Source organism: Sorex araneus, chromosome 1, assembly GCF_027595985.1.
Source record: "Sorex araneus isolate mSorAra2 chromosome 1, mSorAra2.pri, whole genome shotgun sequence".
NCBI classification, from domain to species: domain Eukaryota; kingdom Metazoa; phylum Chordata; class Mammalia; order Eulipotyphla; family Soricidae; genus Sorex; species Sorex araneus.
Window position 1 is genome coordinate 293,767,817 of NC_073302.1, and position 27,373 is coordinate 293,795,189.

The 27,373-nt window shown below is 56.0% G+C and overlaps 1 protein-coding gene across 3 annotated transcripts in view; it reads left to right on the forward strand.

Annotated features, from left to right (window-relative positions):
• The first annotated feature begins 7,697 nt into the window (after nt 1-7,697).
• The window catches only part of TPP2 (tripeptidyl peptidase 2), a 55,008-nt gene continuing 35,332 nt past the window's right edge, over nt 7,698-27,373 (forward strand). For all 3 annotated transcript variants that reach the window (XM_055143224.1, XM_055143225.1, XM_055143229.1), the window contains exons 1-5: nt 7,698-7,955; nt 13,262-13,390; nt 18,687-18,782; nt 20,189-20,293; nt 22,384-22,508. In XM_055143224.1, the coding sequence (XP_054999199.1) occupies nt 7,791-7,955; nt 13,262-13,390; nt 18,687-18,782; nt 20,189-20,293; nt 22,384-22,508 (620 nt within the window). In that variant the 5' untranslated portion in view covers nt 7,698-7,790. The remainder of the gene's footprint in view (nt 7,956-13,261; nt 13,391-18,686; nt 18,783-20,188; nt 20,294-22,383; nt 22,509-27,373) is intronic.

Sequence of the window (27,373 nt, forward strand, 5' to 3'; positions counted from 1 at the left end):
GATGAGAACATGAGCCTAAGGCACGAGGCATCCTGACATGGGTAGACAGAGATCCCCAGAGCACTCTGCCCTGATACTCATCGTCAGGAACTGTGTGTACAGGGGCACTGCGGCTATTGCAACTGTTGCACACAAAAGAACAGCAAGCAGAAACTCCCTCTCTCTCTCCCTCTCTCTCTCCCTCTCTCTCTCCCTCTCTCTCCCTCTCTCCCTCTCTCTCTCCCTCTCTCTCCCTCTCTCCCTCTCTCTCTCCCTCTCTCTCCCTCTCTCTCCCTCTCTCTCTCCCTCTCCCTCACCTCTCTCCCTATCTCCCTATCTCCCCATCTCTCCTTCTCTCCCCCCTCTCCCCCATCTCTCCCTCTCCCTCTCCCTCTCTCTGTCTCTCTCTCCGTTTCTCTCTCCTTCTCTCTCTCCCCCACTCTCTCTGTCTCCCTGTCTGAATCTCTGTCTCTCTTCTCTGTCTCTTTCCGTCTCTGTCTGTCTGTCTGTCTGTCTGTCTGTCTCTCTCTCTCTCTCTCTCTCTCTCTCTCTCTCACACACACACACACACATACACACACACACATATGCTGTGTTGTAGGAAGAAAGGCACAGTAACTACATCAAGCAGGTGGTTAGACCATGGGATGGTCTCAAAGGCCCATCCTGTTAAACCCACATCCTCCTTCTCGAAAAGCAACAAGTTTTCAGTACCTCTTTCTACCCTCTCAAAGGTTCCCGAAAACACAAGGGACACAAGCCCCGCCCCCTTGCACTCTGCACGCAGTAAAACTTTTACCTCTGTCTCTCCGTCTGTCTCTGTCTGTCTGTCTGTCTGTCTGTCTGTCTGTCTCTCTCTCTCTCTCTCTCTCTCACTCACTCAACAAAAGCAGCTGCCATGGGGTTCGCCTATCCTGGGCCCCCAAACCATCAGGCCCTCCCTTGGTATCGCTGGCACACAAGGACTTCGAGTCCTGTGAACTGACAACTCTTGGGATCTGATTCTCTTCCTTCAAAGCCACAAAGGGGACTGTGACCCCTGTCCTGTGCCAGTTAGGACACCGAGACCCAGACAGGTGCCCTGTCCTGCCCAAGTCACGAGAGCAGGGCCTCAGTCCCTCAGATTCCTAGAGCCAACTGTCACTGGCCTCCGGCACTGTCCCCACCTGGCCCACACAGGCGAGCTGTCCCACGGGGCCTCCTCCTGCCTTCCTGTGACCTCACTTCTCCAGAATCCTGTCTAGCTGTCCAGTTCTTCATTCACAGGATTTGGCCCAACCCTCTGACCGCAGAGCGCGTGCCAGTGATGTTTGGGGCCGGCTCACCACGCTAGTTGACGTTTCTCTGAGGAGGCGGGAGGATTGGTTGGGAAACTAAGGGACGAGGAGTAGAAACGTCAGCGGACACCAGCAGGAGGGGGTGCTAGGGAGGTCAGGGGCCAGGTTGCTCAGAGGCAATCTATTTCTAGCTAATTGATGCTTCCTCCCAGCTCCACTGTCCTAGCCGGACTCCGCCCTTGCTGTCCCTGAGAATAACCAAGAAGATAGGAAATGTCCCAACGCCCAGGCCAGACCGAGGAACTCAGAATCACGGGGATTCTGGGGGGTCCCTGGGGCCCAGTAATAACGCGCTGGTCGGAGCGGCCCCGCCCACGTTCATTTCACGCCCACGCTGATGATCTAGCGCTTTAACAGCTCGGCCAGTTCCCCAAAAACGTGCCAGTGGACACTCTTGCGCCCAGAGCGCGGAAGCTGTTCTTAAACAGCGCCAGCCTCTCGGTTTGGCCCAGCTGGGATGCTACAGACATCTCGTCCGGGCAAGGCCGGCAGCTTTCCACTCTGCCCTAGGCCCACACCAATAATATGATGTCACTCCCCTCGCCCCCAAATGTCAGCCTCTCTGCTACATCTCTAGAAGGGAAAAAAGGCAAAACTGTCCCAGACATTTAGGGTCACGTCTGCGGCTCTCAATCTGATCCTGGCAATAAGAAAGTATCCACTATTACTCTATCACACCATTAACATCCACAGTTACTCTCTCGCGCATGCCCCGTACTGCTAGCTCTCCACGGCCTAAGGAAAGTATTCTACAAACACGCATTTTTTTATCATCTCCAGATGTTTTGGAACTTGCCAAGAGTCTTCGTTCAAATTTCCTACTTTCTCATCATTTTTTATTTTTTTAGCAAAAAATTCAACGTCTTCACTTGGTTTGAAACTAGAAATGACGTGACAAACATTATTACTATCGTGTTACCTAAACTCTAATGAATAATTTTAAGGAAAATAAAAAGAGAAAATGTGGGAAGATATCAAGGGTAAGTCAGAGTTTTGAATCACAGGAGTCTTAAGTATAGATTAAAAAGAGAGATGTTTGTTTTGGTTGGGGCTGGAGTGATAGCACAGTGAGTGGGGCATTGGCCTTGCACTCAGCCAACCCGGGTTCGATTCCCAGCATCCCACACGGTCTCCCGAGCACCGCCAGGAGTAATTCCTGAGTGATGAGCCAGGAGTGTGACCCAAAAAACAAGAAAAACAAAAACAAAACCATGTAACACATATCCTATCTGTGTTCATAAATTGCTTATATACACGTTTACACATGTTGACACAGTGCAAATTTGTCATGCTACCCGCAGCTTTACGGGGTTTGGGGGTCGCACCGCGGTGCCCAGCGTTTACTCCAGGCTCTGAGCTCAGGGATCACCCCCCCCCGCCTTGCTGGGAGGACCCTTTGGGGGTCCAAGGCGAGCGCCCCGCCCGCTGTCCTACCGCGCCGTCCTGTGGTTGATAGATTCGGCCTGACGTCAGTTCCGCCCACGCGGGCAAAAACCTCGTCCCCCAGCCTCCTGGACAGCCGGACACAAGCCCGGGAGTGACCAAACCGGGCTCCCGGCTGGGCTGGGCACAATGGCGATGTCGCCTGTGGCCGCCAGGGGGCGGCGGTGAGCCTGGTCCCCGGACCGGATTTCGGACGGGGCGGAGCAGCAGACGCTGGCCCGCAGGGGCGAGGTCTGGGGGCTCCGGAGGGGGGAGGGCAGGGAAGGGCCCGTGCAAGGGTCCCCAGGGCTGGAGCGCCGTCGTCCGCGGTGCGACTCGGACCCCAGTGGGCAGAGGCGGCCCGGGTTGGCTGGGCCCTGCAGGCTCGCAAGGCTGAGCGGCCCGTCGCGGGCCGAGAAGTCAGTGCCCCGTTTGGCGGGCATTGATGGGACCCAGGCTCCCCGTTTCTCCCCCCGAGTCCCCTGGGGAGGGGCAGACGGGCCGCTCCCGCCGCACACAAACCGAGGGCCAGTAGTTGGGGCGCGCTGGACACTTCCACCAGGGCCACCATCTGGGACTCTTGATTATTTATAATTATTATTATTATTGTTGTTGTTGTTGTTGTTGTTATTATTATTGCTTTTGGGTCACACCCAGCGATGTTCAGGGATTACTCCTGGCTCTGCGCTCAGGAACTACTCCTGGCTTGTGCTCAGGGGACCATATCAAATGCTGGGAATCGAACCCGGGTCAGTTGGGTGCAAGGCAAACGCCCTACCCACATCACTCTGGCCCCTGGGAATCTTGATCGGCAAAAATCTTGATCCATAGCTCTTGCTAGCGCTGGAGCTATGGAGAGGGACCCGAGCCTCGACCTCCCCCAGTGCGCTGGGAGGGCCTCCCTGGGTGGGGGGAGGGGAGGGTGCCCACCTGTAATTCTGAGCAAGGCCTGGGGGAGGCTGGTCGCCCCCCCAGAGTGTTCCCGGAGCCCAGGGAGACTCATGACACCCGGGGTCGAAGGTCCCTGCAGCTTTCTGCCCTCCCCTCCCCCACCCTGCTCTCCCCAAGCCAGTGCTGTGTGGTATCCACCCCTGCTTGCTTCTGCAGGTCGCTCACTGCCAGGGAACTGGGCAGGGCAGGGCCAGATTCTCTTCGACTGAGAAGGGCCATGGAAGGACCAGGTGGGACCGCACGGGAGAAGGGACGCGTCTGAGACACACACAGGCCATGGCTTCAGAGCTTAAGTGATTTCAGGGAGGGACGTAGCCTAAAACAGTGCTCCTCAAACCCGAGTCCCGCCACCAGCGCTGCAGCACCATCTCCACACGCAGCGACGTGGGGCCGCCTCTTTCCTCGCTGTGTGGGAGCAGGACAGAGCGACCATTCCTGCTTCACAGCGGGGGGAGGAAGGCGCCTTCCCACTGTGCACAGCCAAGGGGTGACCCGAAATACCGTCCACAAAGCAGCTTTCATGGTCGCACGCTCTACACCACTGATGCGCCAAGAGTAGCACTCCACATGTGATGGGGGTGGAGTAGAAGGCAGCCCACCTCGGGACACACACACACACACACACACACACACACACACACACACACGCACGCACACAAGATTCAACCTTTACCAACATGTTAGTAATCTCTTAGACAAGGGCTTCCTGGCTCCAGGGTGAAATACCATGATCTTCACACGTAAGGAAACCTTGAGATCATTTTTTAGGGGATTACTCATAACAAGCCATACAAAATAAATTATTTAGTTCCTGCTTTGGGGGCAGGCGTTGGGGTCGGGGTGGAAACATTTGAAATATGGTAGTGAGAAGGCGTAATGGTGGTGGGATTGGTAGTACTGTAGCACTGTCATCTTGTTGTTCGTCGATTTACTCGAGTGGGCACCAGTAAAGTCTCCATTGTGAGACTGGTTGTTACTGTTTTTGGCATATCGAATACGCCACGGGGAGCTTGCCAGGTTCTGCTGTGGGGGCGGGATACTCTCGGTAGCCTGCTGGGCTCTCTGAGAGAGGCGGAGGAATGGAACCTGGGTCAGCCATGTGCAAGGCAAATGCCCTACTGCTGTGCTATCACTCTACTAAAGTATCCATACCTGCTAAAAAAAAGTCCTTTAATCAAAGACTAGTGACATGGGTCTGTGTGTGGAAGGTGCCGTGGTGACTGGAAAAAGGGTCTCTAAGGGGTACTCAGGAGATAAAGGGCTGGGGGGCGCCCGAAATTTTGGGCCAACCCATCTGAATGGCCTGAGGTTCGATCCAAGGTCCAAGTGGGTGCTGCTGCTTGAGCCCAGGTGGCTGACGCCTCGGGACCACCCCGTGGTGCTCAGGGGGGTCTTGTGGAATCGAACCAGCTGGTGCATGTTCAATAAAAGCTAGAAATTTTATGAAGACTGATTTATTCCTGTTGTTTTGGTCAAATGTCGGCTAATTAAAAAGAGAACTTAATCCAAATGTCAAAAAAATAAACTGATCCCGGGAGTTTAAAAAAAATGAGTGTTTATATTTTGTAGCATAAAGTGGATACACATAAAGGCATATCACACAAGAATAAAATTCTTCATGGAATGGAGACACAGGCTCAAGAAGTGATCGTGAAATTAAAGCCTTTATTTTATTTTTGGTTCTGAGGCCATACAAGTGCTCAGGACTTGCTCCTGGCTCTGTGTGTAGGGGCCCATATGTGGCTCCGGGAATTGAACCTGGGTCAGCAGTGTGCAAGGCACATGCCCCACCTGCTGTGCTAGCGCTCCAGCTCTCACAAAATGTTTGATTCTAAATGGAATGAATTCTGGTGTTTCCAGATGATTCTAGGGTCAGATAACATTCAATTGGATATATCTATCCATCAATCACTTGAGCATATCAAAGCGTGCCAGTCAAAGCAAACCCTTGATCATTTCTTAAACACGAGAAACTTCACTTCTTAAAACTCACATAGAGTGTGAAGACCGCAGAGAGCTTCTCAAAGACATTTTATGGACTCTTCCATGAACAACAAAAATACTGATAAACACTCTTGCGAGAATCAAGACTGCTCTCTGATCTCCTGGTAGGTAATTTGTCACCACTGGCTGTGGTGGTAGGAAAACAGGGGACCCCTGCAGTGAGATTCCAACCCCAGAGGCAAGAGCAGGATCCCAGTAGTGAGGCCAGAACCCAGCCCTCCCACTCCCTGTCTGGGCAGTGGCCGGCCAGCGGGTGACCGGGCCCGGCTTTGTTTCTTCCTGTGTGATGTGACGTGACTCATCCCACTGGAGCCATCACCCCGGCGGCTCTCCACTCAGCACTGGCTCAGTGTCTCTGTTCGGCGCCTGCTGTGTGAAGTTTTCCAGAGGAACCACACAGTTGGGAACTCCAGGGAAAGCCCTGTTTCCTCCCCACGGAGAAGAACTCGCTTCTCCAGAGCTGAAGGAAGCAGAAGCTTCGTCATGTGGTCAGTCCGCGTGGCAGCTCTGCCACCAGTTGTTCTGCTGTCTGCTCTTGCACCCAGGGGCTCAGGGCCTGCTCCTGGGGGCCGGGGGACACCACATGTCTGAATATTGGCACTGGGCATCTGAAGGGGTGAGAGCGTTGACCCCAGACGCCTCCTGCTCTTCACCACAGAAACCTGTAAGACTTAAAGTAGGCTCTCCTAAATCCCGTGTCTGGGAAACTAGGCCTTCCCTTCCATCGGGCGCTGAGAGGCCACAGCAATCGTTGTCTTTGGGTTTGGGCGACACGCTCAGCTGTGCCCAGGATCTCTCCTGGCGTGCTGGGGGACTCTATGTGTTTACTTGCTGTACTGTCTTCCTTGTTCGTATCAGGCTTTTTTTTTTTTTTTGCTTTTTTTGGGTCACATCTGGCGGTGCACAGGGGCTACTCCTGGCTCTGCACTCAGGAATTACTCCTGGCGGTGCTCAGGACACCATATGGAATGCTGGGAATCGAACCCGGGTCCGCCACGTGCAAGGCAAACGCCCTATCCGCTGTATTATCACTCCAGCCCCCGTATCAGGTGTCCTTAGCCACGGTAAGACTTCCAGTGGCTCAAATCTTGCATAGGAGGAAAATAATAATGCCCTTTTATTTTCACTGGACCTCTTAAGTAAAGGCTTCTTTCAGCCGAGGCACACAATAACCAAAATTAATGTGAGCAATTACTGTAACCAATAAAAATCAGTTTCTTACAGCGCAATTGCTACATACCCCAAAGTATAATTTTTGCCGTTCACTTTTGAAATAATGGACCTTGCCTAGACTCCAAGCATACATCCAACTATACAGACAAACACAAAAGTGCTGCTCTAGCACTGCTGACCACTCCATTTCAACATAATTGGTAAATTTCCCCCTATCTTCCCTTCCTGCGTTTAAAAACATTGCTCTGAGCAAAGGTCCCGCTGCCTCACCAGGTTGCTAAAGGGGTCATTGGCCTAAAGGGAAAAAAAAAAAAGGCAAAAAAATTAAATGAGAATAAATTGATAGCCCTGGCTGGCAGGCAGAAAGGATCATCAGAGGACCCTGCAGCGCCAGCGGGGCCATTTGCAGGCGTCCCTGCGGCCTGCAGACGCCAACGAGCGTTTTTCCACCGGGAGGAACAAGCAGGAACTGGGGCCTGGAGCAGGGAGGCAAAGACCGTTTTGGAGTTTTTTTTTGTTTGTCTTTTTTGCCCTACAGGGGGACAGAGGTGCCCCCGCCTCCGGGCGGCTCATCTCCTCCCCCGGGGCCCCGAAGACGGTCCCGCCCGGGGACCAGGACGTCTCTGGCGCCGAGGCCCGCGCGGCTCTTAAAGCAAAACCGACCCCGAACCCCAGGGCCCGGCCCGCCGGGCTCCCGGGAGCCGGCGGCGCGCGCAGGCTCCGCCCCCTTCTCTGCGGCCCGCTCGCGGCGCCGCCGGCAGACGTAGCGGCGCCCGATTGGGAGTCGGCGCCGGGCGCGCGCGGATTGGCCGGCGCCGGCCCCGCCCCCGCCCCGCCCGGGCCCGCGGCCGCCCGGGTGTCCTCGCGCCGCCGTCCGCGCGCCGCCTGGCAGTTTGCCTCCCGCTCGCCCTGCAGCCCGCGCCCATGGCCACCGCCGCCACCGAGGAGCCCTTCCCCTTCCACGGCCTGCTGCCCAAGAAGGAGACCGGGGCCACGTCCTTCCTGTGCCGCTACCCGGACTATGACGGCCGGGGCGTGCTCATCGCCGTGCTGGACACGGGGGTGGACCCGGGCGCGCCGGGCATGCAGGTGCGCCGGGCCCGGGCCCGCCGGGGCGTGGGGGGGGACGCGGGGCCGCCCCGCCCGGGAGCGCCGCGCTGCGGGGCCGGGCCCGGCGGGCCGGCGGGCGGGGGCCCGGGGCCCGCAGGGGGCGCGGGGGTCGGGTCCCCGGGGCGCCCAGGCCGCCCTGCGGGGCGAGCGCCCGCCGGCTTCCGGAATCGCTTCCTCCGGCGCTGCTGGCCCTGCTATTTTTAAACCATCCTTTCTGCACCGGGCTGGTTTGGGGCGGGGCGGGGGTGGGGGGGCTCGGGGGACTGCGGGGTGCCCCGTTTCCGCGGCTGGGGGGGGGAACTTGTTCGGGGGCCTCGTGGATGAGGTTTTCAGTGTGGTGTGTTGGGGCGAGGGGCGGAGGGGGGGGACGCTGCAAAGCACCCGACAGCTGGGGCTCTTATTGTGTCTCTTTGGCTTTGAAATGATTTGCTTTTTGGGGGTGGGGTGGGGGGCGCTGGACCCCTTGGAGAAGCAAATCGGGTCCCACCCCGACGGTGATTTGCGCTCCAGCGCATCCCTGGGGATCGCCAAGGCGCGTGCCTGGCCCTCGGACTCTCTGACAAATGTCAACTTGTTGAAGAGCTGCTGGGGCGCGCAGCCTTGTGAACGCCGATGCCCGGCTCTTGCCGCGTGTGTGTTTGTGTGTGTGTGTGTGTGTGTGTGTGTGTGTGTGTGTGCACGCGCGCGTGTGCATCCACTCCTCCCCACACTGCTCAGGTTCAGCTGCTCTCCCCTGTCCCCACGCCCCACGCCCCGCCTTTGCGCTCTCCTTCCCCTGGGCCGGTCCTTAGCCCTTCTGGTACTCCCGCTCCAGAGTTTAGGACAAGCGCTGGGGCCAGGACAGCCAGTGGGCAGAGTCTGGAATCTTCCCTGGGAGCCTGGCTAGCTTGCCCCCCGTTCGGGGCCCTGCCAGGGAGCACTGCGGAAGGGGAGCAGGGATGCAGGCCACTGCCTGGAGCTGCCCACGCAGCTAATGAAGCTTGACTGTGGCGGGAAGGGTGCCCGGTGTGGCCCGCGGTTCCCCCTCTGTAGGGGCAGGTGGGAGGGGAGCGGCAGGTGGTTCCCCAGCTTCCGTGTCAGGGTTCATGTGGGAATCACGGAGTCTGGAGCGGGTGTCAGTGAAAACGCGGCTGTGGCGGTCTCCTCGGGCTGAGTATCCCGCTGGGATGCCACAGCCTCGCGAGGAAGGTGGACCGAGGCGGCCGGTGGCTTGTGACTTTTGAAGTGTCGGAGGGAAGTGTTAAGGGCTGCTGGGGAGGTGCGGGCAGACTCCTGCAGGGGTGCTCCGGGGCCCCCCGCAGCTGGTGCTTCAGTGCGGGAGTGAGCTGGAGGAGGGGCTTCGGGGGCCTGAAGCCCCCCGAGGTTGTAGCAGGGCGAGTCCTGCCCCCTGGCCAGCCCTGACAGCCGCGTCTTCAGGCAGGGCTGGTCAGTGGCACTCTCTGCTGGCCTTCCGCATCTTTGTTTATTTTCAGGGTGGTCGGTGCCTGCGCTGAGGCTGAAGTTACGTGTAGTTGCTTCAATATACACTTCTAGAAGCATTTATATGGTGTTTATCGACTAGCTAAATAAATAGGTGAACGTGCCGGGCTTGGAATCGCCAGCTGCATGGGCGTGTTTGAGCAGCAGGATTTTTGAAACGGAATTGTAACTCTCTCCCGGCAGAGTGATCCTGTGAGACTGACCTAATAGGGAGGGTGGCCCGGAGCGAGAGGGATTCTTGGTGCTTATTCCTCTTACCTTCATCTTGTGGATCCGCGAATCCATCATTAGACGGGGAGGTCGTCCGGGGTCGAGGGTCCACAGGCGCGGCCTCCATCCCCAGCCCTCGAGAAAGGAAGGGAAAGACGGCATCGGGCGATGGCCTCTGCCCCGGGCCTCTCCGAGTTCAGACGGGCGGGAGCACAGCCTCTCGGGAACCGTTCCAGCCGGCACGGGTCGGCCGGGGTGTGGGTGAGCAGCGAGTTCTCTGCGGGTGGCTGCCCCGTCCGGGTCACTCAGCTGTGCCCGCGTGGAGGTGACACCCGCTGATCTGGGCGCCTTTGTGGCCTCAGCCCAGAAACCCAAATCCCTGCCCAGGTGTGCACCTCGGCCAGCCAGCCCAGCTCCCGCCCTGCGCGCCACACCCCTGCACAAAGGAGGGCAGCCCGGAGAAGCGAGGGACCCCTTCGACAAGCCCGGGCCGCGCTGCTGTCCCCTCTGCCCACCGGGGCAACCCGAGTGTCGCCTGGCAGAGCCGTCTTCCTTATCTGCCCGCCAGACCTGTTTCAGGGACTGAGATTGTTCAGAAGTACAGACCGACACTTACTGGAATGACATGTTCTTGGAGCTCTGACATTTTGGGGGTGAGGTGGGGGTGAGGGCGGGGGGGATTGTGCCTGTACACGATGAGCGGAATTTCCTCATGAGAAAGAATGGTTGCGGGGGGGCGGCGGGGGAGAAGTTTAAGCTTGTGAGAAAGAAACCAAAACCCGTTTCCACACTGACCTGCACGTAGCACGGCAGAATCGCGCTGGCCGGGTGCTTGCTGGCGGGCTGCCTTCCTCCCCGCCGCCCCCCGAGGCCGAAGCCTTCTGGAACCCAGGCCCTTCTTTCTTAGTCGCTCCTCGTCGTGTTCCTGGGCTAAGAGTCACCTAGTAGTCCTGATGCCGTAGCTCCCCTCGTGTCAGAGAGTGTTTTGGGGTCTCTACCTGGGGCTGCAGGTGTTCACTGAGTTCTGTGTGGGGTCGCCTGCGGTGTAGGATGCCCGGCGCCCAGCCCGCGCCTGCTTGGGACTCGGGGTCAGTGTGCGGACGGAGCCCCGAGGGGACGCATCCCCCCCACCTCGCCCACCACAGCACTCCGCCATCCCCCGCCTCCAAGGGGCAGCACGAGCCGAGACCTGACTCAGTTTCCCCTCTGTCTTTCGAGACCTCCACTTCTCAGTCCTGAATCTCCTTCCATGTCACCTTCGCACTGCGGTGAGGCGAGAGCTCCACGGGTGGGGTCTTGCGTGTGTCGGGGTTCCTGAGCAGGACGGCTCCTGGTAAGCCGGCAGGCCGGGGGGAGGTCACCCGGGAAGCCCCAGCAGGCCCCGTCCCTCTGCTTGGGCCTGGTAATGAGCTTGCTGGTGAGGGCCCGGGCCTGCCTCGTTGGCCGTCTCCTGTGATCCGGTCACGCGTGCTGCTGGCCCAGGGGACTTGAGAAGTGGCGGTGAGCGACCCAGCGAGTGCAGGCCCCCCAGACACACGCAGACTGCTCTCCTGCAGTGCTCCCTTCAGCTGCTGCTGACACTGAGAGTCCTACTTGTCTTCTGTTGCTTCCATTTTAGTTTGGGAGATTTTCTCCTTACTCTGTTGACAGTTTGTGTTGACTGAGCCGTAGGTGAGTGTGAGCTGCTGGTGGCAGTGGATTTGAGCCACGCCCAACAGTGCTCAGGGCTGACTCCTGGCTCTGTGCTCAGGGCTGACTCCTGGCCAGTGCTGGCTCGGGGGTCCTGGGGATCGAGCTCAGATAGCTGCCCTTACCCGCTGCACTATCTCTCTGGCCCCTTCCACGGGGATTTTTTTTTTTTCATAGCTTTTAACCCTCTGAATCCCTTTTGCAGTATATAGACTCTCCAGGAGATAAACATCCAGTTCTGGAATCACAGTAGGAATCACAATGCTCCCTGAGAGCACTTTTGTCCCGATCAAACTCAGCCCCTGGCTGACCAGTGGTACTATGGGTTTCACAGGGAGCCCCTTTCTCTGCCGTGTGGAGGAAGAAGGTGGGGGGCGTGTCCCCCGTCCCCCCCAGGTGCAGGGGAGCACAGTCTGCTGGGACAGCGTCCACCCAGGCCAACACCAGGAAGGAGCTGTGCCCGGCCGAGTGTGGACTCTCGGGGCTGCAGAGGCTCCATGCCCGGGGCCGTGGCCCCCGCTCTCGGGGAAGGACAGGGCTTGTCCAGCGGCCCTTGCCTGAGTCGTGGTTCCTGCTGGAGACAGTCTGCCTATCGTGTACTCGGCTAATTGTCTTCGCAAAGCTGACCCAGAAGTTAATTTTTTTCTCCAAAAAAAAAATATGAGAAAACACTGTGACTCTTGCAGCACAGGTCAGCGACTTTCACAAAAACGGCTCACTGGACAGTGCTCAAGTGAGACTCTGCAAACTGGGGGCCAGACAGATGGGCGAGCTCAGCCCCGGGCACTGCATGGTCTCCCGAGCACAGAGCCTGGAGCAGCGCTCAGCACTGTCAGATCATCCCCCCCCAAGACCCCCCACCCCCCAAAACTGTTTTTAAGGACCCAAGAAAAAAAGAGGTGACATGTCCAAGAAAGCACAGCCTTGGGGAAAGCCCGAGTGGACCCTGATAGCCAGGGGATGTGCCCGGCCGGATTCGCTAACTGGAGGGACGCAGGCCCTGCCCGCGCATGCTGGCCTGGGGCGGGGGGTGCGGGTCCTGGAGTCGGACGTGGGGAGCCTTTCTGTGCCGGGAGCACTGGCGCTCCAGGGGCCCCGCCCAGGCCCCACGGCCGGACAGCAGAGCCGGGGCCATGCGCGGGCAGGGGGTTTCCGAGGGAGCTTGGGGAGGACCGGGGTTCACTGTGCAGCTGCACGGGGGTCCCGGGCCTGTGGGAGAGATCAGAGCCCGAGAGCCGGGGTGGGGGGTGAGGCTGCATCTGGTAACGACACGCCCAGCAGGGTTTCTCCCCAAAGTGCTGCTCCGTCCAGCGCTGGGCCACCGAGCGGGAGCGGGAGCCGGGGCTGTGCCCTCGGTGCATGGTGGGGTCCCCCTCCAACTCCGACTCGCCTCCGCTTAGCTCGCTTACCGGCTGGCCAGCCATGGGCATGGCTGGTGCTCCTGGCTGTGGTGCCCGCACCCAGAACCAGGGGGCCCCAGCGTCAGTGCCCGGTGTAGAGTTCTTTATTTTGGGGGGGTGGTGGGCACACCCAGTGATGCACAGGGCTTATTTCTGGCTCTGCACTCAGGAATTACTCCTGGCAGTGCTCAGGGAACCATATGGGATGCTGGGAATCGAACTCGGGTCGGCTGCGTGCAAGGCAAACGCCCTCCCCGCCGAGCTATGGCTCCAGCCCTGATAAGATAGGAGACCACAAGACCATCTCGGCAGTCTTGGGCGTTTCCAGGACTGAGTTTCCTGTTTAGAATCTGACGGGTTTGGGCTCAGAACAGCTCAGTCCTGTGTTTGAGCCGCATGCCGAGGGAGGCTGTTGGCCCCGCGTGTCCCCGAGTGCTGCCGGCTGCCATGCCCAAACCAGCCCACCTGAGGCCCCCCCGTGACCGCGCCTCGCTGTCTGAATTCCAGGTCACGACGGACGGCAAGCCCAAGATCATCGACATCATCGACACCACGGGCAGCGGCGACGTGAGCACGGCCACCGTGGTGGAGGCCAAGGACGGCGTGGTCACCGGGCTCTCGGGGAGGACGCTGAAGGTACCGCGGCCGCGCCCGGGCGGGGTCAGGCCGGGATTGGGCCGGGGTCAGCCTCTGGGGCTTGGCGTTTCTGTGCGGGCGCCCCGGGCCTCTCGGGTTCGTAGTGTGACTTTGGGGGAGAGGCCGAGTGAGTCACCCGCGGCTCTTTGGGAATCTGCCACGGTGGTGCACCAGGGCTGCTGTGGGCACGGGCTGGGGGGGCCCGTCCCCCTGGGGGGGCGCATGTGGGGGGGCTGCAGTAGGCCCCATGGGCGTCCGTGCCTGGTCCCCATCGGGCAGGAGGGACTCTACGAGGGGGGTGTCCGCTGGAACTGGCGCTTCCCTCACATCCCCCGGCTGTGTCCTCTGACCCCTCCCGCCAGCGGCTGTGTGCGGGGGCTGGGCCTGCAGCAGGGCGGGGCAGTGGGGGTCTCAGGGCATTCTTCATGGTCGGGCAGTGCCGTACCCTTGGGTTCCCCCCAAATGCTGAGTATTTTAATTTGGGGATAGAAAGATGTCCCAATGATAACTTTTCTTTCTTTTTTAATTCCTTCATAATTTTCCCAGGAAACTTGAGCACAGAATATTAATTCATCATTATGAACTTAAATGATGGCTATTTTTTGGGGGGTAGGGGAGTATTGTCCCATTTTATTAGGATTTTAAAAGCACTTTCCCTAGTGTTTCTGTTTTGCTTCCTCCTCTTCCTCCCCTGCCCTCCCTCTCCCCCTCCCCCTTCCTTCCTGCCCGGAGCTTCCCCTGAGCCTGCCTTGGGGTCGCTGGGCCCTGGCAGCTCGGGGCTGGCGAGGCCCAGAAGAGGGGACGGGCAGGGTCGTCTGCTGGGGGGCCTGAGAGAGCAGGAGACGCCCTGCTCCTCCGTAGGATGCTCCTGGCTTTGGAGGGGCCTGGTGGAGGGGAGGGAGCTGAGTGGCTGTCAGCACCCAGAGACCCGCGTGCAGCGGGGCTGGGCGGGGCCCTCCCTCTGCCCACTCCTCCTCTGCTCTTCCAGGGGAGATCCTGTTCCTGCACCCTGTCTTTTTTTTAAAGGTTAGTTTTTTGTTTGTTTGTTTGTTTGTTTAATTTTATTGAATCACTGTGAGATAGTTACAAGCTTTCATGTTTGGGTTACAATCTCACAATGATCAAACACCCATCCCTCCACCAGTGCACATTCCCCATCACCAGTATTCATTCCCAGTATACCCCCCCTTTCCCACCCTTCCCCTGCCTCCATGGCAGATAATATCCCCCATACTCTCCCTTTACTTTGGGGCATTATAGCTTGCAACACAGACACTGAGAGGGCATCATTTTTGGTCCATTATCTACTTTCGGCACACATCTCCCATCCTGACTGATTCCTCCAGCCATCATTTTCTTAGTGATCCCTTCTCTATTCCATCTGCCTTCTCCCCTCCGTTCATGAAGCAGGCTTCCAGCTATGCGGCAATCCTCCTGGCCCTTGTATCTACTGTCCTTGGGTGTCAGCCTCATGTGATGTTATTCTATACTCCACAAATGAGTGCAGTCCCTCTATGTCTGTCCTCTCTTTCTGACTTTTTTCATTTAGCATGATACGATCCATTTATAAGCAAATTTCATGACTTCATCTCTCCTAACAGCTACATAGTATTCCACTGTGTAAATGTATCAAAGTTTCTTTAACCAATCATCTGTTCTAGGGCATTTGGGTTATTTCCATATTTTGGCTATTGTGAACAGTGCTTCAATGAATATATATGCACAGATGTCATTTCTATTGTGCGTTTTTGCATCCTCAGGATATATTTCCAGAAGTGGTATTGTGGAGTCATCTGGAATCTCAATTTTTAGTTTTTGAAGGACTGTCCATATTGTTTTCCAGAAAGGTTGGACCAGTCACAGTGAAAGAGCGTCCCTTTTTCTCCACATCCACTCCAGCACTTGTTGCTGTATTTTGGTTACTGTTCTGTATTTTGGTTACTGTTTCTTTTGAAGTGCAGAAGCTTCTTAGTTTGATGTAGTCCCATTTGTTTATGTTTGCTTCCACTTGCATGGTCGGTGCTGTTTCATCCTTAAAGATGCTTTTAGCTTCAATGTCATGGAGAGTTCTGCCTACATTTTCCTCTATGTACCTGATAGATTCATGTCTTATTTTGAGGTCTTTAATCCACTTTGATCTGACTTTTGTGCCTGGCATTAGACAGAGGTCAGAGTTCATTTTTTTGTGTGTAGCTATCCAGTTTTCCCAGCACCACTTGTTGAAGAGGCTTTCCTTGTTCCACTTCACATTTCTTGCTCCTTTGTCAAAGATTAAGTGGTCACATATTTGGGGGTCTGTGACAGAATATTCAACTTAGTTCCATTGGTCTGCAGGTCTGTTTCTAGCCTAATACCTTGCTGTTTTAATTACTACTGCTTTGTAGTAGAGTTTGAAGTTGGGGAAGGTGATGCCACCCATCTTCTTTTCCCCAAAGATTGCTTTAGCTATTCGTGGGAGTTATTGTTCCATATTAATTTCAGGAGTGTCTTGTCAATTTTTAGTTTTTGAAGGACTGTCCATATTGTTTTCCAGAAAGGTTGGACCAGTCACAGTGAAAGAGCGTCCCTTTTTCCCCACATCCACGGCAGCACTTGTTGCTCTTGTTCTTCTGAATGTGTACCAGTCTCTGTGGTGTGAGATGGTATCTCATTTTGTTTTGATTTGCATAAATGATATTTATCATGGGTATCCTGATAGGGACTGCATTAAGTCTGTATAGTGCTTTGGGCAGTATTGCCATTTTGATAATGTTAATCCTCCCTATCCATGAGCAGGGGATGTGCCTCCATTTCCTAGTGTCCTCCTTTATTTCTTGAAGTAGTGTTTTGTAATTTTCCTTGTATAGGTCCTTCACCTCTTTGATTAAGCTGATTCCAAGGTACTTGATTTTCTGAGGTACTATTGTCAATGGGATTGTTTTATTAATATCTCTTTCTTCTCTTTCATTATTTGTATATAAGAAAGCCGTGGGCTTTTGGGTGTTGATTTTGTAACCTGCCACTTTACTATATCGACCTATTGTTTCTAGGAGCTTTTCTGTAGAGTCTTTAAGGTTTTCTAAGTATAGCATCGTATCATCTGCAAATAGTGATAGCTTGACCTCTTCCTTTCCTATATGTATGCCCTTGGTATCTTTTTTTATCTAACTGCTATGGCCAGGACTTCCAGTACTGTGTTGAACAGGAGTGGCGAAAGCGGGCAACCTTGTCTTTCCTGCACCCTGTCCTAAACGCCATAACATACCCACGCATTTTCAGGGGCTTTTGCTTGCACTCTTTCAGACCACTGGCTTTCTAAAACCTCCTCTCCTTGTTCCTTTGTCCTCTTCTAATTTTAGTAGCATTTCAGTTTGACATCACTTTTTCAGATTGTCAGTATTTAGTCTTCCCTCTTTTTTACAAAAACAAAACCAAAAAAACCAAAAACACTCCCGATCTGAGGAATGATTTGACCAGCTCTCACCCCGGCCTGTGGTGTGGCCCTTCCCTGAGACCGTGCATGTGCTCTTCCCAGAGACAGTGCGTGTGCTCTTCCCAGAGACAGTGCGTGTGCTCTTCCCAGAGACAGTGGGGTGTGCTCTTCCCAGAGACAGTGGGGTGTGCTCTCCCCAGAGACAGTGGGGTGTGCTCTCCCCAGGGACAGTGGGGTGTGCTCCGGCAGGACGGCCAGTCTGAAATGCGAGAGCCTGAGGACTCTGCTGCAGGGAACATTGACACTCCCCCTGGCTCTTGGCTTACTAGGAAAATGTTGAGTGTATTCAGCACTCTCCAGAAAAGAGGCATCACTTAGTAAAGGGCGTCTATTTCATGTGGAAACAGCATGTGTGACAGGGCATGAGCATTGTGGCATGTGTTTCAGATAGTTTAAAGACACCAAGAGGGGGCTGGAGCGATAGCACAGAGGGTAGGGCGTTTGCCTGGCACGCGGTCAACCGGGGTTGGATTCCCAGCATCCCATATGGTCCCCCTGAGCACCGCCAGGAGTAATTCCTGAGTGCAGAGCCAAGAGTAACCCTGAGCATCGCCAGGTGTGACACCCCCCCCCCCAAAAAAAAGCCGCCAAGAGGATGGACACCCGGGCCTCTGAGTCCGTGTCCGAGTGACCGCTGCCCCGTGAAGCAGAGGGGATTCCTCGGGCGCCCCCGCGTGACGTGGGCTCCATGTGGGCTCAGAGCCGTGGCTGTGACTTGCCTTTGCTGCTTGTCTCCAGGCAGCAAACCTGCCCGTACTGTGGAGGAAACCAAAACTCGTGACTCCTGAAGCTTTGGGCTTCAGGGGACAGGACGTTTTGGTCTCATAATTAAAAGTAATCTATTGTCTTTGGGGAGGTTGGTGGTCACACCCTGCGATGCTTCGGGCTTAGTCCCGGCTCTGCACTCAGGATTTACTCCTGGCATTGCTCAGGGGACCACATGGGATGCTGGGATGCAAGGGATCGAACCCGGGTCAGCCACATGTAAGGCAGGCGCCCTCCCCACTGTACCATCGCTCCAGCCCCAGTCTGTTGTCATGTTTAAATTGCATTTTGTTACATTTATCAAGAGATTGCAAGCTTACTAACTTGCAGTGAAACAAGTCACATGAGAGTTGGTTTCTTGGCTTTATATGACTATAATCTAAAGTGAGTAAAAGAGTCGTGCATGCAGCACAATGGATATACATTAATTTTTATTAACTTTTTTTGTGGGCAGGGAGGCACACCCAGCAGTGCTCATGGCTTTACTCCTGACTCAGGAATTGCTCACAGCGATGCTTGGGGGACACTATGGGATGCTGGGGATTGCACCCAGGTCGGTCTTGTGTAAAGGCAAACGCTCCCCCCGCCCCCGCCTGTGCCGTCACTCTGGCCCCCGACTTTAAAGAATTCTGGACTGCGGGCCAGAGCCATGGTAGAGCGAGGAGGGCACTTGCCTTGTACGTGGCCAACCTGCGTTCCCTCTCCGGCACCCCGTCCTGTGGTCCCCCTGGGCGATGATTGGTGTGGTCCCAAACCAGCCAGCCGAAGAGCCATTTCCCCTCCCCGTGCCTGGGTGGTGGATGGGGGAGGAAGAGGTGGGTGTCTGCCGCTAGAGACGGCACAGGCCAGTGAGGCCGCACGTTGGAAGCACTTAATAGGCTCTGGAGCTGGCTGGACTGCTCTGTTTATGGATGAGAAGAAAGGATCGAGAGAGGCATGAAGTGGCCCCTCCGCGTACTCAAGCCAGCTGGGCCAGCTCGAACCCTTCCACGGAAGCGCCTTTTCCTCGGCAGTATTGGAAAACTCGTAGCGAGTGACCCGTGTACTTGTTTCCTGTAGATTCCTGCAAGCTGGACAAACCCTTCGGGCAAATACCATATCGGCATAAAGAATGGCTATGACTTCTACCCAAAGGCGCTCAAGGAGAGGATGCAGGTAAGAGACACGTGCTGCTGGGGGGCCTCTCGGCTTTCCCACGTGGCTCTCCCCAGCGGGGGCCCGGCGGGCGGCTGGCCACCGGGAGCCGTGCTCTGAACCCGGGTACTTCAGGACGTAACATTTTTGTGCATTTGGATTTTTCTTACGGGAGCTTCTGTTGGAGTTTAGAGGGGATTTTTTTTTTTTTAACCTCAGAGCTGGAAGAGAGCTGCCCTAAGTCAGGGCTTCCCCGTTGCCTCACTTCTGTTCCCGTAGTCCCGGTGACTTGTCCCGTTAAGTGTTTTCGAGCCCGGCGTCGCTCGGGTCCCTGGAGTGTGAGGAACCGTCTCGGAAGCGGAGGAGCCTGCCTTGGGGGCATGGTGCTCCCGCCCAGGCTGCCCCTGTCCACGGTACTCAGGATCGTGCTTGCCACCTGCCTGGGCAGCTGCTGGGTGCCTGGCAGGTGGTCAGTGCGAACAGAAAGTTGGTGTTGGGCAGTGCCGGGATGGCTGCGCTTGTAGGGCTGGTGCAGGGCCGGCTGGGGCCGAGGAGCCAGGCCAGGGTGCCTCCCGTGAGAGCAGAGCCGCCTGCTTGCGGGGGCGCGTGACCCCCGGGCTGTGGCATGTTGCAGTCATCCTTTGAGGACTCTCGACAGTCATTCGCTTTGAGCTGACAGTCATTCGCTTTGAGGACAGTCATTCTCTTTGAGGACAGTCATTCGCTTTGAGCGAGTGCTGTGCCACCCGGGGTTGGCGGGGGAGGGGCCGGGGTGTGGCCCTGGGGACCCCGCCCCAGTCTCACGGGCGTGGCCCTGGTAGAAACAAGAGTAAGTGATGTAAATCTGAGGGTGAGGTGCTGAGGCACCTGGCGCTGGGAGGCGTGTCCACGGGAGGGCTCGCAGGCACACAGGCACACAGAGGCGGGGGCAGCAGCGCCACATTCTCGGGCCGGGCGGGTCCTGGGGGAAGGGATTTCTGGGACTGGGAGACTCCGTGGCAGCACCCCGGGGGGAGGGGGGGCGCAGTTTCGGTAAGGCACAATCCCGAGTGGGGAAGGGGACGGAGAGGGAGCACGGGGGGCCAGCCTGCCCGGCGCCTGCCCCGACGTGCAGGAAGTGCGTTCATGTTAAACGCCTGTGGAGTGACCGGTCCTCTGGCCGCCTGCGCCCAGCCAGAGGATGTGAACTAGCGCCTGTGACGCCTCCAGAGATGTCTGGCGCCGCCCTAGAAACTCGGTTCCTAAAACCTGGGGGCGCTGAGGTGACTGGGCCGTCGCTGTTTCACGGCCGACCTGCGGCTCTGTGAGCTTGGTTAGAGCCCCTTCCGTGTGCTCCTGTGTGGGGACTGCGGCTGCGCCGCTGGCCGCAGGACACGGCGCGTCACCGGGCACGGGCCCCGTAGTAATCGCGCTTCCTGTCTCTGCAGAAAGAACGTAAAGAGAAGATCTGGGACCCGGTGCACAGGGTGGCCCTGGCCGAGGCCTGCAGGAAGCAGGAGGAGTTCGAGGTCTCCAACGGCTGCTCTTCCCAGGTTGGCCCCCTCCCGTTACCCCCCTGCACCGACTCCTCTTCTCGGGGGCTTGCTATCCGTGTCACGTCACCGTGGCTCTGCTTGCCAGCTTCCCACGACTTCTTAGTGAAGACCCCGTGTATGTGTGGGAGCGAAACCACATGTGGGTCTCGCGCTCACTCCTGGGCAAGCACTGTCTGAGCACTGTGAGTCTCGCCGCTGGGGGAGCACTGTGAGCCTCGCCAGTCCATCTCCTCTGCCTCCGGGTCCTGGCTGCCTGAGCCCGGCTCCGTGCGTCGGCCGAGTAGAGCGGCTGTATGGAGGGGACCCCGGCGCGGCTGCTCTGGCCCCGCACTAGGTTGTGGCCCCGGGTGCCATGGGGCACCGTGCGCGGCGCTGCAGAGAGAGATGCCGCGGAGTGTTGTCTAGACGGCGCCTGGTGGGGGTGACCCGCAGCAGTGTGTCCGCTCCCGTGCTGCTCCCTGCCCTTACCCCTTAACACCGTCCCGAGCACGTCATTGAACAGCAGCGGCGTTTGCTGTGTCCCCGGAACCCCCCGCGCTGGGGGGCGGGAAGGAGCCCAGGGAGCCCCGACAGTGCTCGAAGCAACCCCAGGTTTCCTTTTCCTTGCCGTGGTCCAAATGGCAGCTTCTAAGACGGCCGGTCCCCCAACACCCAAGAGAAAAGCAGGCGTGTCCCAGCCCCGGGCCAGCCGGGTGTAGGCTCGTGACCGGGTCCAGCGAGAGCCCTTGCAGTTGCTTCAGCCCCTGTTCTTCCACGCTGGGCTAAGCGCAGCACTCCAGGGCTGCTCCTGGTGGTCAGCTTTAGAAAAGACAGATCTGGGTTGCAGCACCCTTTTAACTCTGTGTACCCAAAAGAGGGGGTAAGTCTCTTTTCCTTTGAGGAGGTAAAGATTGACTGAAAAGCGGGCTAACTGAGCATTTTGGAACATCTGTATTTATTCAGATAGACCCAGTCTAGCATAGTATATAGTTTAAGACAAGTAACTGTGGGGCTGGAGTGATAGCACAGCGGAAAGGGCGTTTGCCTTGCACTCAGCCAATCCGGGTTCGATTCCCAGCATCCCGTATGGTCCCCCAAGTATTGCCAAGAGTAATCTCTGCATCGCCGGGTGTGACCCAAAAAGCAAAAACAAATAAAAATTTAAATTAGAAAAAGCAAACAAACAAGTAAAATGGTTGAAGCCTAGGAAATTCTTGGTTTGGTCAGTGGAAGTGGTTCTAATAGCTTGAACATCCAGAGCGTGTGCATGTGTGTGGTAGCTTGGGGAATCCTAAAGAATGATTAGTTGTGGGGATTTTGGGGGGTCTTAATCAAATTTGAGATGGCAGTTGCTACTCTCGGCAAACATCTGATTTAGTAAATAACGTAAGTGGCTGACACCAATTAGAGGAAGCGTCATCTTTTAGTATTTCATTCAGAATCGATTCTATCCCATTGCATTGGACTGCAGCCTGCATGTATGTGGAAAGAGCGTATCATATCACTGTATCACTGTCATCCCGTTGCTCATCGATTTACTCAAGCAGGCACCAGTAACATCTCCATTGTGAGACTTTTTGTTAATGTTTTTGGTATATTGAAATCGCCACGGGTAGCTTGGCAGGCTCTGCCGTGCGGGCGAGATACTCTCAATAACTTGCCAGGCTCTCCGAGAGGGACGGAGGATTCAAACCCGGGTTGGCCATGTGCAAGCCAAATGCCCTAGCTGCTAGGTATTCTTTCATTTTCCCAGAGTAGAAATTGTATTGAATCACATTGTACCTTGTGTGTTTTTTTTTATTAAAAAAAATTTTGTTTAATGAATCACCATGAGGCAGTTACAGATTTACAGAGTTTCGCACTTACATTTCAGTCATACAGTGATCGAGTACCCATCCCTCCACCAGTGCCCATTCTCCGCCACCAGTGTTCCCAGTACTCCCCCTCCCACCCCCCCACCCCCAGCTCTGTGTCAGGCACATTCCCCTTTACTCTCTCTCCTCTGGGGTGTTGTGGTTTGCAATGCAGGTATTAAGTGACCGTCATATTTGGTCTGTAGTCTACTGTCAGCATGCATCTCCCATCATTTTCTTTTTTTAATTTCTTAGGCAAATAAACTAATCAAAGAGGAGCTCCAGAGCCAAGTGGAGCTGCTGAATTCCTTTGAGAAGAAATACAGTGACCCCGGCCCCGTGTACGACTGCTTGGTTTGGCATGACGGTGAAAGCTGGAGGTAACCACCACGCCGCCCACTCACTTCTGACGGCTGCTTCTGTCCGGGCCGCTGGCTCGGTAGGAGAGTGAGGGGCAAAAAGAAGGCGGGACGCAAGCTCAGGGTTTTTCTTTGAGGGACAGTAGGACCCCAGAGGCCCCGGGTTTGGCTCAAGTGGGCATTAGTGGCACTAAGCAAGATGGCATGGGAGCCACAGAGAAAACGCTGCAGCTCAGCGTGGCCGAGGGTCTGCCCGAGTGCTGAGAAGGGAGAGGAGGCGAGAGGGGAGGCGTGACTTGGGAGTAGAGTTGAGCACGACCTGCAGCCAGCGGGGAGCCCAGCGGAGGCCCGCTCCACCTCGGGCCTGCGTCCTCGTGTGCCCCGGGTGCGAGCGAGCCCTGCCTGGAGAGTTTGCGGGTCCGCGCACCGTGTTCCCATCTGCATGCGCTGTGTCCAGGCTGGCGTGAGACACGGGGGCTTGACGCCGGCCCGCCTGCCGCTCGGTCCTCCGGCCCCTGCCGCCCGTCCCAGACCTGCTCTAGGCTGGGCCTTGCTGTCCTCGTGAACTTCGATCAGTTTGGAAATGAGCGTGTGCCCTCCACCAGACCCCTCGTGTACGTGGAGTGTACCTTGCCTACCGCCAGCCAGGGCCTCTCGCAATGAAATGTGAAACCGAGCACAGCGGGGAGGGCATTTGCCTTGCACGCAGCCTACCTGGGTCCGATCCTCGGCATCCCATATGGTCCCTCCAGCACCGCCAGGGGTAATTCCTGAGTGCAGAGCCAGGAGTAACCCCTGAGCATCGCTGGGTGTGACCCAAAAAGGAAAAAAAAAAAAAAAAGGATTGTTTTTGGGGCCTGACAGCAGTGCAGTTGGAGGGCACTTGCCTGGCTCCCTCGCCCGGGTTCCACCCTGGGCCACGCTGAGCCGGGAGTAAGGTCTCAGCAGGGCCGGTACAGCCCCAAGGCAAAAAACGAAGACAAGAATCGTTGAGTAGCGTGAGCTTCTCCTTGTACTGACGCGAGAGGCCCTGAGTTCAGTTGTGAGTTTGTTTCCTTCATGGTGCGCTGGCTGGGGAGCGGCTGATGTAGCAGTGAGCCCTGGGGTTGCTTTTGTGGACAGGGCTGTTGGGGTTTGACTAACTGGACCACTTCCTGTGCTCAAAACTCCAGCTTCCGGGATGGAGCCGTTTCACGTGGTCGTGTGGTGTCGGGGGGAGCCCAGGCCCTTCACACCACGGCCCAGCTCCCGCCCCTGCACCCGGCCCGGGCACCTGCTCCGCCCACTGTGCGCCCCGTCATAGGGTCGTAGGGCAGCTCCCCGCCATGTTTCCCTCGGCCTACCGGCAGAATGTCCCCCGGCCCTGCGATTTTGCTGGAAAGGGCATGATAAAAGGCATGATTTCATCTTTTTTTTTTTTTTAATTTTTTAAAAAAAATTTCATCTGTTGATCAAAATCTTCAGAGTAGCATTTTGTTGTGTATTTACACCCCTTTATCTTTTATTCCGTCATCTACAAATAGGCGCTTTGGGCATTTTCCTGTATTAGCTCTTTTAAACTTAGCTTCAGTAAGCACTGATGGTGCCCGTGATGCTGCCGTGACTGATTCATGTTCTCCAGGCACTCTGGGCGTGGGCTGGCTGGATGCTGGTAGTTCTGTTTTCCAGGTGTTCAGCCTGTGTCACACGGTTATTCACATGGGTTGTGCTCATTTACATTCCCACTGAAGGTGCCTGGAGCTCCCTTTTTCTCTCCAACACTTCACCACTTGTTCCTCGATGTCTTTTTGCCACAAACTGTTCTCGAAGGTGTGTGACAGTGCCTGTCCTTGTCACTCGGGAGCCCTGCGCGTGCCCCTGCTCCTGCGCCTCCTCTCGGGAGCACTGCCGGGTACAGCCCGGGGCCGCGTCAAAGCAAGTGCCTTCCCCACTCCGCTTTCTCTCTGCCCCTCTTCTGCCCATTGTGAAAATGTGTGTTGTGTGTGTGGTTTTGGTTCTTTTTTCATTTTTTTTCCATACTGTAGGAGCACTGCTATTTATTCAGCCATTGATTAAACTGAATTGGGCATGAACTCCACATTACTTTTAAAAAAATTTTTTTTGATTTTGTAAGTTAGTTCACAATGTCTGATTACATTCAATATTCAAACACCCATCCCACCACCATTCCACCTTCCCACCACCAAATTCAGGGTGTTTCCCTCCCAAACCCCAATCCCTGTCCGAAAACACAACCGAAATAATAGATTTCATTTTGTCTGTTACGAAGAACTACTGAGCATGCTTACAAAAATGTGTTCGTATAGGAAACACTGTGAAGGTTGTTCTATTTTGGCAAGAGCCATTGAGACATTCTACAGGATATCACTAACATGTTACAGTTTGGGTGATGTGAGCGTTGGTATATATAGCTGAAACTATGTATACATGCATATATATATATATACACATATGTTTCCCTCTGTGATTTGTTGCCTGCTCTCTGAGCCCCATCAGATGCTGTGTGCTAATTATGGGGAAGAGGTAGGGCGTGTCTTAGGATGTGTCCTGGAGTATGTTTACTCACATATGGGAGGCTCGGCCCCAGTGCCTGGGGAGGGTCCTTGAGCGTGGTGGCGGTTGGGTGGTGGAGGGTTTTGGCTGCTGGGGCTGGGTCCCTTGGGGCGGGGAGGGCTCTCACCCGCCCCCCTCTGGGGCGCCCCGTGTGGCTGTGAGGCGCCGGCCCGCTGGCATGGCTGTGGGCGCCTCATGCTATGCTCCCTTTCGGGAGAAGCAGCTGTGTGACGCGATTGTGTGATGCGATTATCTGGAGCCCGCCGGATCTTTTTCCTTTTTTACTGATCGTGTAAACCCCTCACCTCCCCCAGACCTCGGCACCTTCTCCAGGGATGCATTTGGCTGGTGGTTGGTGTTCCTGTGCTTTTTGTACTTTTTTTGATTTTTTTGCTTTTTGGGTCACACCCGGCAATGCTCAGGGGTTACTCCTGGCTCTGCACTCAGGAATTACCCCTGGCGGTGCTCGGGGGACCATATGGGATGCTGGGATTCGAACCCGGGTCGGCCGCGTGCAAGGCAAACGCCCTACCTGCTGTGCTATCGCTCCAGCCCCGCTTTTTGTGCTTTCCTTCCCGGGGCCCTGGGCATCAGTGCACAGACATCTCTGACACTGCCTTGTGGTTTTCTCTCTCGGGGTTTCAGGTCTTGAAACTAGGTTTCGAGTTCTAGAATTAAAGTAGCTCTGCAGTTTCCACTCTAGCTAGAGTTTGCCCGTGCTCCTTCCTGGCAGGTCTTGGGGGCGGTGGTCTGGGGACCCTGGCTTCCTGGCAGGGCACCTTCCTGCCCCCAGGGGAGTGGTTTGTACCTGGCTGTCCCCAGCAGCTCCTGTGGGCGGGGGTTTCTTTCTCCCTGCGCTGGCCCTGCTTCCTGGGTGTGGGCTCGAGTCCGAGTCCCGATTCTGCTGGGTTACTCGTGTGCCCGTGTCATGACCCACTCATAAGGTTTCAGCACTGCAGGGCGCCCTTCTGAAGGAGGGGCGTTCTCCCGTGATCCAGTACTGACTCGCCTCTGAGAGAGATTTATGGGGAGTCCCTGCTGCTGCTGGCGCCGAGAGGGTTAATGACGTGTCGGCCTAGATCCATCCTGACCCGCACGCATTAGTCAGGACAGGTTTTGCCTCCGTGGTCAGCGGTGACTTTGGTGTGCATAGGCAGGCGTGCGCCAGTTTGCAAACAGCTTTGGACAAAAAGGCTTAAAGCCACCATTTGTATTAGTAAAGTTTTTAAAACTATAGCACTATAGCACTGTCGTCCTGTTGTTCATCGAGTTGCTCGATTGGGCACCAGTAACGTCTCCATTGTGAGACTTACTGTTTTTGGCATATCAAATACGCCAGGGGTAGCTTGCCAGGCTCTGCCGTGTGGGTGGGATACTCTCGGTAGCTTGCCGGGCTCTTTGAGAGGGATGGAGGAGTGGAACTCGGGTCAGCCACATGGAAAGCAAATGTCCTACCTGCTGTGCTGTCGCTCCAGTCCATATCAGAACTTTTTAAAACTATGCTTGGTAGATGTTGGTACATTCGCTGTGGGGTAATTTGACGGTCATTTTTGGTGATTAGCCTTCAGTGAGTTTAAGTGTGAGAACGAAGATGAGATGGACTGTGAAGGAAATACTAGAGAGGGAACTGAGAACGTGTAGAAAATACACCAATCGCCACCAAGGCCTTGAGCGGCGAGCTCGAGTGAGCATGAGGGCCTTGCTCTGTGGGCCCCGGCCGGAGCATGGCTTCCCGAAGCCCGGGAACCCAAATCAGTGATGGTACTGTTGATAGTCGTCCTCAGTTCTCTCGCAGATTCTTTGGTACTAGAAATGACATTCCATCAACATTTTTTTAAAATATCAAAAATCACGAAACAGCAGAGTTGAGTTTTTTTGTGTTTCCTGGAGTACCTACTACAGTGTATCACGTGATTGTGTATATTGCGTTTATGGGTTTGGCTCCCGCAGTCCCTCTCAGACTTAACTCTGGGGTTTGTCGGGGGAGGGGGGTTGGTTGTGTTGTTTTGGGTTTTTTGTTAGAGAATCCCGGTGAGTGGAGGTTTCTGAAGGAGAGCGGGGCACGGGCGGAGGCCTGGGTGACAGCGCTGCGGCCATCCTGAGGCAGGGACTGACCCGGAGAGCTTCGCTTTTTTCTTTTGCTTTGACCTTATGAGAATGTCAGGTCTGTGCCCTCCGGCTCCTGGGCCCGTGATTCCACCGACGGTCACACCTCTGCCCTTGTCAGGTGTCCCTGGTGGGACAGGGGGTGTCGAACGTTCAGCGTGGAGTGTGGCCCGGGAAAGTCCTTGGTGCCATGCGGTGCTTTATCTTAGGTTCCTTTGTGGCCTTGG